Source organism: Diorhabda sublineata, chromosome 8 (genome assembly GCF_026230105.1).
Source record: "Diorhabda sublineata isolate icDioSubl1.1 chromosome 8, icDioSubl1.1, whole genome shotgun sequence".
NCBI lineage: Eukaryota > Metazoa > Arthropoda > Insecta > Coleoptera > Chrysomelidae > Diorhabda > Diorhabda sublineata.
Window position 1 is genome coordinate 10,780,664 of NC_079481.1, and position 10,599 is coordinate 10,791,262.

General features: G+C 36.3%; 1 protein-coding gene across 1 annotated transcript; it reads right to left on the reverse strand.

Moving 5' to 3' along the window:
- Positions 1 to 258: 258 nt before the first annotated feature.
- LOC130447896 (serine protease 27) lies at positions 259 to 8,243 on the reverse strand. The gene is made up of 6 exons (XM_056784943.1): positions 7,980 to 8,243; positions 4,488 to 4,707; positions 2,919 to 3,118; positions 2,233 to 2,369; positions 580 to 826; positions 259 to 524 (listed from the first exon to the last, which is right to left on the reverse strand). The coding sequence occupies exons 1-6, from the start codon at positions 8,104 to 8,106 to the stop codon at positions 259 to 261; spliced, it is 1,197 nt and encodes a 398-aa protein (XP_056640921.1). The 5' UTR covers positions 8,107 to 8,243.
- Positions 8,244 to 10,599: the final 2,356 nt, after the last annotated feature.

Consider the following 10,599-nt stretch of genomic DNA (forward strand, 5'->3'; position numbering starts at 1 on the left):
AAATCCTCTACTAGCTTAGAGTCAACCTCTAGTGAATTGAATAGTATTAGAGGTAGAAGAGGTTTTCCTGACATTTATTTAGTACGTGGAAGGTATTTTCAAAAAAAATAAACGTATAATGTGAATAATTTATTAATAAATATAATAATATTTCCAATTATAAAATTAGCATTATTTTATCACTAAAAACAACAAAAGTTATTCGTCGTTTCAGTCTTGTTACTGAGATTTATATTTTTCCATCAGACTTCATCATTTTTATTGGGCTATAACGTTTCTAATCCAATCCGTCGTTACTGGAATTTTATGATAGATTCCAGGTTGACGAGGAACACCGCATCCAAAACCTGCACTTATAATTCCTACCAAAGTCCAACGCCCACGTTCGAGAACTATCAAAGGACCCCCAGAATCCCCTAGACAGGCGTCCTGTTTCCCGTTTTCGTGACCTGCACATAACATTTCCTCGTGAAGGTCGACGAAAATTCTATTCATTTCGTGCCAACGAACGCATTGGTTTAAATCTAAAAATCCGAAATTTGCCGTAACTGATTTTTAAATGTTTAAATATTACTTTACCTAAAATAGGAACCGAAGCACTTCTCAGAACATTAGTGCCAATTAAATCATTAGTTCTCTTAATTTTTCCCCAACCGGCAACCACTGCTTCCCTTCCTGTTAATTCAATCTCTTTACTCGGCAGACAAATAGGAGAAATATGAAAATAGTTACTGGCTTCGATCGCCAATTCCAGAAGGGCCAAATCGTATCTATCGGGCTGCGTAGCACGATATCGAAATTTCGGATGTATAACTTTTTTACGAACCTGAAATATTAACAAACATAGAAAATTAATAACTAAATGGATTCGAAACAAGGTTGAAAATGATACCCATTTTGATTAAAGCATCCAAGGCAACGTTTCTTAACGGAAAGACCGCGAATAATTTCAATTGTAGTTCGAAGATTGAGAAGGGTACTGTACATGTAGGTACGGCCGCAACACATAAGGCTCAGTGCGGCTAAATGTATGAAATGATGGATTTTTGCGAGTCGCCCACGTAAATCTTCGAGCATTTGGTCCGTCCGACGAGATTTCCCGGATGAATATCTATCCACGCACACACATGAGCATTCTGGTCGTTCCAGTACACGCAGTTTTCCTTTATCAAGTCCTAATTTTCAATTATGTACTTTTTGGAATGCCTATTATGTCTGTTAGCTCGCGCACTTTCAGTCGACGATTATCCATTGGATTTCCTTCAGCATTTCAGGAGTTGTCATTTCATTGGGTCGACCACTGCGTTGCTAGTCTTCGCAGATCGTACAGCCTACTTGACACTCTGCTACCCAATATTTTGCTTGGCCACTATGAAGTGGACGGAAATTGGAAACCAAAAAGAGGAAAAAGTGGATAGGATGCAGAAGCGACAGTTAATTTTTGACACAGAAAAAAATCAAAAAAAAAACTATTACAAATAGTGTATAAGAGAAGAAGAGATGAGCGAGCAAGCTCAGAGACAAGAACAGAAGAAATAGACAGACGAAAAAACCGTTACGTCGCATGACGCCACGCCAGGAAGAGAAGTAAAGTGTGGCTAATAACAGATGGCGCGACGTGTATTTAATACGTGGGGAATTGATATTTTCCATCCTTGTTGTGCACGCAGACAGTCGGAATGAGGATTTTTGACTCGAGGGGAGTCGAAATGTAGCCAGGACAGTGAAAGGATCGAACAACAACACGTGACACAAAAACCGATAATCTGTGTTAACCACGTGATAACGGACATTATACCGTGGGTGAATAAATGTATTTATAAACATTGTAGCGTTTATATTTCTCGTCCAATTCCACAAAAAATAAAATAGATCGATTGAGGAGTATTGCATTAATATCAGGGTGCGGCTATTAACGAACAGATGGCGCTGTCTGCTGTGATTTTATTCGCACTCATTGATTTCTCTATATGTCTCTTTCGCACTTATTGATTTCCATATACTTATGCTAGAATACGTCTAGTGACATTGTTTGAAAAGGAAAAAATATGAAAAACGCTCAATGGGCTCAATGCCCTTCTACTCAAGTGGCAAAACATCGATTAAGACTAACGTCAACCAGTCGAGATTTTCGATTCGATCTTTTAAAATCGAGAATTTCATTATGAAAAATCGATTCCTATTGATGCTTTGCTACTAGTAGACATCTGTCTTCTTTAATTCGAACATTACCTTATGTAAATCAGCTGGGGCCGGTTCTTCAACGATTCCAGTATCTTGGATATCAAGATCCCCTAAATATATCCAAATATTTTCAACATTCACACTCAATATACAATGTGCGGCAGTTGCAACAAATTTTCTTGATACTGAAACATAAAAATTATTTACTAAACGAATAGAAACTTGATAAATGATTGAATAATATAGTTTTGAACAGAAAAAAACGGTTCTTATGACCATTTTTTTAATAGAATCATCATTTACAAAACATTTCGTTAGGATAATAGTTACGTTACTTTTCCTCGGTTTTGTTTTATTGTTTGTGTACGTAAAGAATGTGTCTGCTTAAACTTATATCTCAGTCATATTTATGGGAAATTTCAGCAGTATTTTATACAATTTAAAATTGGAATGGCAACCCTGTAGCTACTGCATCAGAGTGGTGCAAATTAGACAGTTTATTCTCAGTAGTAGTAACCCAAGGGCATTGATAATTGTTCGAAAAAGTTTTCGGACGTTCTTTGGCGAAATTTTGATTTCTTACCGAGGTTACTAACTAGTAAACATCTGTAGCTTTGTCGTGCGAATTGGTATTACAGACGCTTCTTTAAAACTCGCCCTCGTATATCAGTTTTCCGTTCGGAACTCTTCGTTACTTTCAAGTAAGAATAGATAAAGTATATATTTTCACTTACCTAGAACTCCTCCACATTGAAAAGTACCGATTTTTATATACGCCTGCCAAGGAAATTGTCCAAAATTAGCTTCGCGTCCTCCAATTATTCTTTTTTTCAGTATCCGATCTCCCGATAAACCGCAATCATCGTATTCCGATTCCGGTAGTGGAAAATCGTCTATTCTTTTTTGTATCAAATATCCAGAATTTTTTTGGAATCTAAACAAAAAAATTACTGAGTTACATATTGTCATCTAAAAAGTTTCTCCTGTTTTACGCTGAGATCAGTTTTCGAAGAACTGAACTCATCCACTTTCATGACAGTTTATTATGCCCTTATGCCCTTTGAATCAGTTTGCCTAATTAGTAAGCATGCAATTTCAGAAAGATCGTTGCACGGCTATGCACCTATCTATTCCAAGTTCAGACTTAGTTAAGGGCTCAATTCTTTACAATGCAAAAAAATGCACAATCACTTGCCAATTGGAACTATCTTTTCCCCCATTTCGCAATAATTTGAGGGTGTATTTACTGGAAAGTATCTTATTTGTATCTTTTAGTTACTTTTTTAGTTTTTGGAAGCTCTTCTTGAAAAAATGTAACACAAGACTGTAGTTAAAAAAGTTTCTTTGTAAATGTAACCTCAAAAATATTTAATTTTTGAGAGTTTTCGAAAAAGAAAACAGTAAGTAGATCAAAATACATTTACTGAATGGTACTTAGTTGACAGGCTTGAAGGGAATATGTATGAACGCGGAACACGACCATTACCTACCTACTCCAAGTTCAGAATTATTTAAGGGCTCAATACTTCACAGTGCAAAAAAACGCACAATCACTTGCTAATTGAAATCATCTTTTCCCCTATTTCTCAATAATGTGAGGGCGTATTTACTAGAAAGTGACTTATTTGTATCGGTTTTAGCACTCGATGCTGATTTTGAAAAAAATTATAAACCAAAATCTGGAAACAACGCTATTTACTGTTGGGAAAAAAATTCTGAAGGATATAATGACGATTGAGATATTTGAGAAATTAGAAGTAACTTCAGATTTAAGTAAACTTCACTAAAGAAAAGGTTGAGATTATTGATTATGGAGACCGATAAATCAATCAAATCATACTGTTGGGCACTTATAGATGACGTCATCTGTTGTTTCTTTCTTCTCCATGCAACAGCGACACTCCGAGACGTTAATCACATCAATAATGTGGAGATGGCGTCTATTAAATGGATCAGCTGCAAGCAAAAAATGCAGAAAGCCCATCTCTGTGGGGATTGTTTAAAGCCACGTGGTTTTGGTTATAGCACGAATGGGTACTATGTCCATTGGTGGATTTGCAGATCTTAATCTGGCGGGAAAGTCCTGGTACAAAACTAAATAAGTGCAGTAGTTTGGAAATCTGGAGAAGTAGTAACGAGGAAAATAATAGAGACAGATTAAAAGGAATTGGAGGCTGTAGAAAGAAGTGATTAGCAGAGAGAGAACAAGATCCAAAGAGAATGTAAGTTCAACATTGGAAAAAGAGACCTGTGTGATGAAAGGGGCAGTACTCTTCTTATTAACTTACTTATTAACCACTTACTCGAAACTGTCTTGTAAATCATCGTAGTCTTCATATGGAATAACGGACGGTACGTATTTTTTTCTGGTAACGCAGCAGGCTACCAACCAAGGATTACCACCACATCCTGTTTGACTCGATCCACCTACCAACCAACATGCTAAAGATAGAGTACAGGCGTGCGACTCTCCTTGTTTTTCACATTTCGCAGGAAATCCAAACATCGTTACAAACACTCTTCCTGCAACGAAAAAAAAATGGACGAACATTTGGAACGTTATGTATGAAACATTTTATTTCTAAAAATTCTCTTCTACATAAATCCATGATCATCAATCAATCATTGATCGCAGAGAGCGTAGAGAACTGACGCATAACCTCGCTTTTTAGTGTCAATGTCAACTGAAAAATCCGCGCAAATTGAGGCAGTGGTTTGTGGTACTAGAACTAGTCTGAATACCACGAGGAACAACCTCTCAAAGGTACAAAGACTGATTTGCTTATGTCCAGATATTTCACCCAACATCTGCACCAGAAGTGATTCTAAATCTCCCACATGGTACTCCCAAACACACCAAGCAAATATTTTTACAATTGAAAAAAGTGTTCAGTTCAATCTGAAGAGGAACCATCCCAAACAGAAGATCATCATTCTGTCCAATAGTCAAGCAGCTATTGGAGTTCCAATATCATAAAATCCAATCTTCAAACTATCAATTTCAGAATAGTTTACCCCTGCGGTCGTTTTGCCCTTCTCAACATCGCGTAGAAACATTGAAAAGTTATCAGTAATTTCATCATTTTATCACACCATATCCTTGTAATTGAGATGATAAAAAAATTCAGAATTAGTTAAGGGCTCAATACTTTATAATGCGAAAAAATGCACAATCACTTGCTAATTGAAATTTTTTCCCGCATTTCCCAAAACAGAAGATCATCATTCTGTCCAATAATCAAGCAGCTATTGGAGTTTCAATATCATAAAATCCAAACTAAAATAGAAGATTAAACCATTGAACATTAATTAAAAGACAAATCATCCCCTTATCTAAACTAGCATCACCTATTTTCTAGAATGAATTTACTGGGTAAAATCTAAATTTTATCCCTCTAACACATTAGGAACAGAAGTATCTACAATTTAATCAAGTATAATTCAATTAATTAAAGTCTTGGAGATGCACCATTAAATTTAAATCGGTTTGTTATTCGAATTAAATATCCAGGTAATTAGTTATTGATTAAAGTTCCCGTAGCGGAAGTTATCCTTTTAGGAACTGAGATATCAGTTTTCTATCCTAATCCTTTAATCCACCCAGTTCATATACCTTTCTTACTTTCACTTTCGAAGGAATATCCGATTACTTGTATAAGTGCTTAAATTCAGCTCTTTCCGAAATAAACTTTTCTCCTACAACAGGATTTCGAATAATTTCATCATTATATCGTGTGAAGCAACCCAGCTCTTTGTTAACATTAACAAACAAACAAATTACGTGGTAGTGAACGTTTGAATGGTGGGATTGTGGCACAATTAAACACCAAAGTGTACTATTTCTAATATATTTGCGAGCTTTTCGAATACTTATATATTTATCATCGGGGAATTAACCGTTTGAGAATTGCGGTGTCTTTTAAAAAACATTAAAAAACATTAAATTCAATTATCGAATAGAGGTTTAATGACGGTGAAGAACGTGTTCGGCATTATCCGTATTCATATGATCACTGCTGCAAGCATAGAATCACTTACAAATCATTCCATGTAATGAAGCACTTTCAGGATAATATTTACGCAACTTTTTCTGGGTTTCTTCCATTTTTTTCGACGAAATAATCGTTCAACTAATACGCAATTTGTTCGAGTTGTTGTTAGGTATTTTTAAGTGACGTTCACTGTAAGTACTTATTTCTTATTTGACAGAATTCACTTGATGATCTTTCCTGATTTTATTGTTGGATATAAACCACGATGAGTCGGTGATTATTCATCATATTTTAGACTAAAAACGTCTCTATAATCTTGAGGTGAGATTTGGTTGCTGGCCCTCATAACTGGATCTCATGGGTCCATATTGGATTGAAGGCGAGTGGAAAATATCTGAGACTCACAATAGATAGTGAACTTTTCTGAAACAATCACGAATCTGATGGTGTGCAGAATCCTCGTAGGCAAGAATTGGAGTTGTAATACAAAGATCCTACGGTAGATGTACACGGCAATTGTTAGACGAATCATCACATATGGGGCAGTGGTTTGGGGTACTAAAACCAGTCTGAATACCACGAGGAACATTCTCTCGAAGATACAAAGACTGGATTGCTTATGTGCAATGAATCTGCACTAGAAATGATTCTAAACCTCCCACCTCTCAACATAGTATTGCTTGACATCAGTTAGAATGTTCGGAATCATCGAAGAAAACACGTTTCTAAATAATGACCAAACCTGACGTGCTTCAGGATGATGCATCGAAAAAGTTGGAATAGAACTGTATGGACCCAGAACCAAACACTCTGAAATAATGGACAGCGCACCAAGTATTTTTCAAGCAGAAATGTATGCAATTGAAAAATGTGTTCAGTTCAATCAAGAAAGGAACCATCGTAAACAGAAGATCATCATCCTGTCTGTTAGTCAAGCAGCCTTTAGAGCTCTAAGGTCCAATATCATGAAATCCAAACTCGTTTGGGATTTATTACAAAAATTAAACAAGCTAGGGAAGAAAAACAAACTCTTTCATGGGACCAGAACCCTTCTGCGCTATCAGCTACAGAACAATAAAAAATCACTAGAAAAGAAAGTAGATAAGAGGAAAACCAAATATTGGTTCTCCTCTTGGACTGAGACAGGCAAAGACTTTCCTGGGAAACTATAACCAGAGAAGGTCTGCTTAATGTATCTACGAATACTAACAGGAGTCCAATGGGTGCACTGTCGCTTCAACAAACTCCTGAAGACGCTAGACTTAGCAGATAATGTGGCGTGCAGCTTTTGTTGCATAGAGGACTAAAACAAGAGCGCTTCAAATAGACGACGAAGATCTCTGGCAATCATATCCAATCCATATGCTAGACTTTTTAAGAGAAATGGGATTGATGGATCAGCTTTAAACACTGGGTTCTCCAGTATGGTACCAAGAAAGGGGGATCCAATAAATCCTTTGGATCGCAGTGTATGAGAGACCCCAAATCCATATATACAACCAATAGTGTCTAGATGGATACCCAAGTACTTCAACCTGTCTGTTGGTGGTAGGGTTTGTCTGTTTAGCTTTACTGTAGAAGTAACTTCCCTAAATTTTGTGAATCCTTTAGTTTTAGAAGCAAACCAATTCGTTTACTCATTGCAGCCAACTTTTTGTATAGAGCGTTTACCATTCTGGTGAAAAATTTGACATAGCATAAAAGATATTTCCCCACAAACATTCTCATGAATACTAATCTTGCAACATCGAGTTTCTCAATCTATTTATTTAGTTGTTCTAATAATTTACAACAGAAACTTACCTGTAATACCAATTTGTTTTCTGTAGCCTCCAAATTCATCATTTTCCCAATTTGACCATAAAATCTGTCGCCCCAACAAATGATAACCGTTCACGTTACATACAACTAACACCACTAAGAAAAGCATCTCTTCTCCTCATCTTGTACGCCGACTGTCACATTTTTTTTATTCTGCTCACTATATTCGCGATCGGAGTGTGTGACGAGATTAATTTTGTTGTTGATAATGTTTTCAAGTCGAATAACAGTAAAAGAATGGTCGGTAACGGCAATACTCCCAAAGTAACCTACTAACTTAACCAATTACCTACAGACAAAATTCTGTTCGCGAGATCAACACAACGAGATAATTGATCATTAAAATACTCACAATATTATACGAGGTCTGGTAATTGGTGAAAATGTATTTGGCATAAATAACAGAAAGTAGTTGAAAAACTCTTTGAAACGCAAGTATTTAGTTACTGCGAGTTATTCAAATCGTCCCATTTTGACATTGAAAAGTGACTTAATGATATAGGATTGTTTCGATTCATAAAAGGGTCAAATTAGGAACAAAAGGACAGGTGACTAGACAAAAGATCTATGGGACCGGATCTATGGAATAGTCTATATGATAGTCCGCTTATACGAGGTCTGGTAATTGGTTAAAATGTTCAATATTTGTCATAAATAACAGAAAATATATGAAAAACTCTTTGAAACGCAAGTATTATGTTAATGCGCGTTATTCAAATCGTCCCATTTTGACATTGAAAAGTGACTTAATGATATAGGATTGTTTCGATTCATAAAAGGGTCAAATTAGGAACAAAAGGACAGGTGACTAGACATAAGTTCTATGGGACCGGATCTAGCTGTCTCCCTTTTCCCAATCATTTTCCCCATTTATCTCTATCTTTATCGATATTATCTCACCAAGATTTCATGGGTTTTTCTCGTCCTCATCCCCTATGGGACTCTTTTTAACCATCGAATATCTTCTTACGTGGTCGCACCATATAACCATATCGCCATAAAGTGTTTCATTGCGCTCTTAAGGTTTATACATTCTTCTATACGCTCAAACCAATTTTTTTCACTCCGAATTATGGTGCTGAATATCTTGTATAGCTTCTTGAAGTGATGGAAAAAAGTCATTAGGCGATAAATCCGATGGATCTGAGCATTCTCTGAAGATGTTTCATTACAAAAAGTTGCACATGGAGGTTTCTGTGTTAGAATCATTAAATATCAACCCTAATACCCAGTAGGCCCTCCTCTACAACAAAAGCTTGCGGTATATTCTCCCATTTTTCAATAGCGACATGAGTTGTGATTAGAAACGGGGGGACTACGACTCCGAATCTTCTTTTTCAGTTAGTCCCAAAGATGTTTTATAGGATTCATAGGTAGCCACTCTGATAAAAGGATATTGACATCAGTAGTCAATAGCCACGTGGGGACGAGCGTTGTCCTGCATGAATAAAAAATCAGGTCCAACAAACAGAGCAAAAGGCATATTGGGCATTTATAGATCTCGTATGTATAGGGATCAATTTCGTACGAGCATCGAAGCATATTCCTCTCCAAAACATTTTGGAGCCACCACCAGAAGACACTCGAGAGATATTACGGCTGACCAATCTTCCTTGTCTTTGTCAGACGCGTTCACGTCCTTCTGGAAGTTAGAGGCTAACTCTAGTTTCATCGTAGAATAGAATATATTTAATTTCAACGTCGCTGTTAAATCTTTCACCCCTTAACTCGATCAGTGGTCATCAGGGGTCATATCAGTGCTATATGGTGGGTGTTTGATATCTGGAAGCCTTGTGGACACTTCGGTTGATTTAGCCGCACCTTTTTTTGAAAAAACTATTGACGCAACTGCTTTAGTAAGCCAGAGGATTATGTTGTGTCCACCGATGTATCTGGTTACTTAAAGTCAATCAAAAAGATACACGCAGTTCCAAAAAATTCCTGCCATTGCTTTTTTGCCGCTTTTAGTGATTTTTCCTTTCTATTGGTACGAGCTCTCCTTTCAAAAGAAATATCTTTTGACATAGGATCATAGTAAAAAGCAATGTTTCATCATCTTGATTAGATTTCATTGTCTTGGACCTCGTGGAAAAGCTCTAAAAATCTCATTCAACTTGTTTTGGAAACGTCGGTTTCTACTGCAATTCCTTGTGTTTATAGTCGCTGATCATTCAATCACTTTAATGTTTTCTGGACTAGTCATCTACAGCTTGTACCAATTTTTAAGAAAATTAATATAAACAAATCAAAGTGAAACAGTCTTCATTCTAGTTTTAGCGCATTTTCTATAACAAAATGCAGCAACGAAAAAAATTTTGAGCTATATTAAGAGAACATTAACCGTGTGACTTTTCCCATACAAAATTTTTCATCTAATACAATTTTTTTTTTCATATTTCGTGTTTTATTTTTCATTGAAACTTTCTTCTATTGCAATAATGGGATCGAGTTTAGGGTTGGAAGTCTAGCTCGAATTCTTCTTTATGGGATTTAAGTCAATCCCCCCTACGAATTAACACAATATCTGTTCGGGTTCCCATAGAAATTGCACTCCAGATCATACAGATCCCCATAATTCCAAGAAGAAGAAGAAAATTATAAA

Excerpts from the sequence above, each read along its gene's own strand:
- LOC130447896 (XM_056784943.1), bottom strand. The coding sequence starts at position 8,106 with ATGCTTTTCTTAGTGGTGTTAGTTGTATGTAACGTGAACGGTTATCAT. Across the intron at positions 3,119-4,487 it reads GATTTACAAGACAGTTTCGA|ATTCCAAAAAAATTCTGGAT; the intron begins GTAAGTGGTTAA and ends TTTTTTGTTTAG. Across the intron at positions 2,370-2,918 it reads TCAATGTGGAGGAGTTCTAG|TATCAAGAAAATTTGTTGCA; the intron begins GTAAGTGAAAAT and ends TTTATGTTTCAG.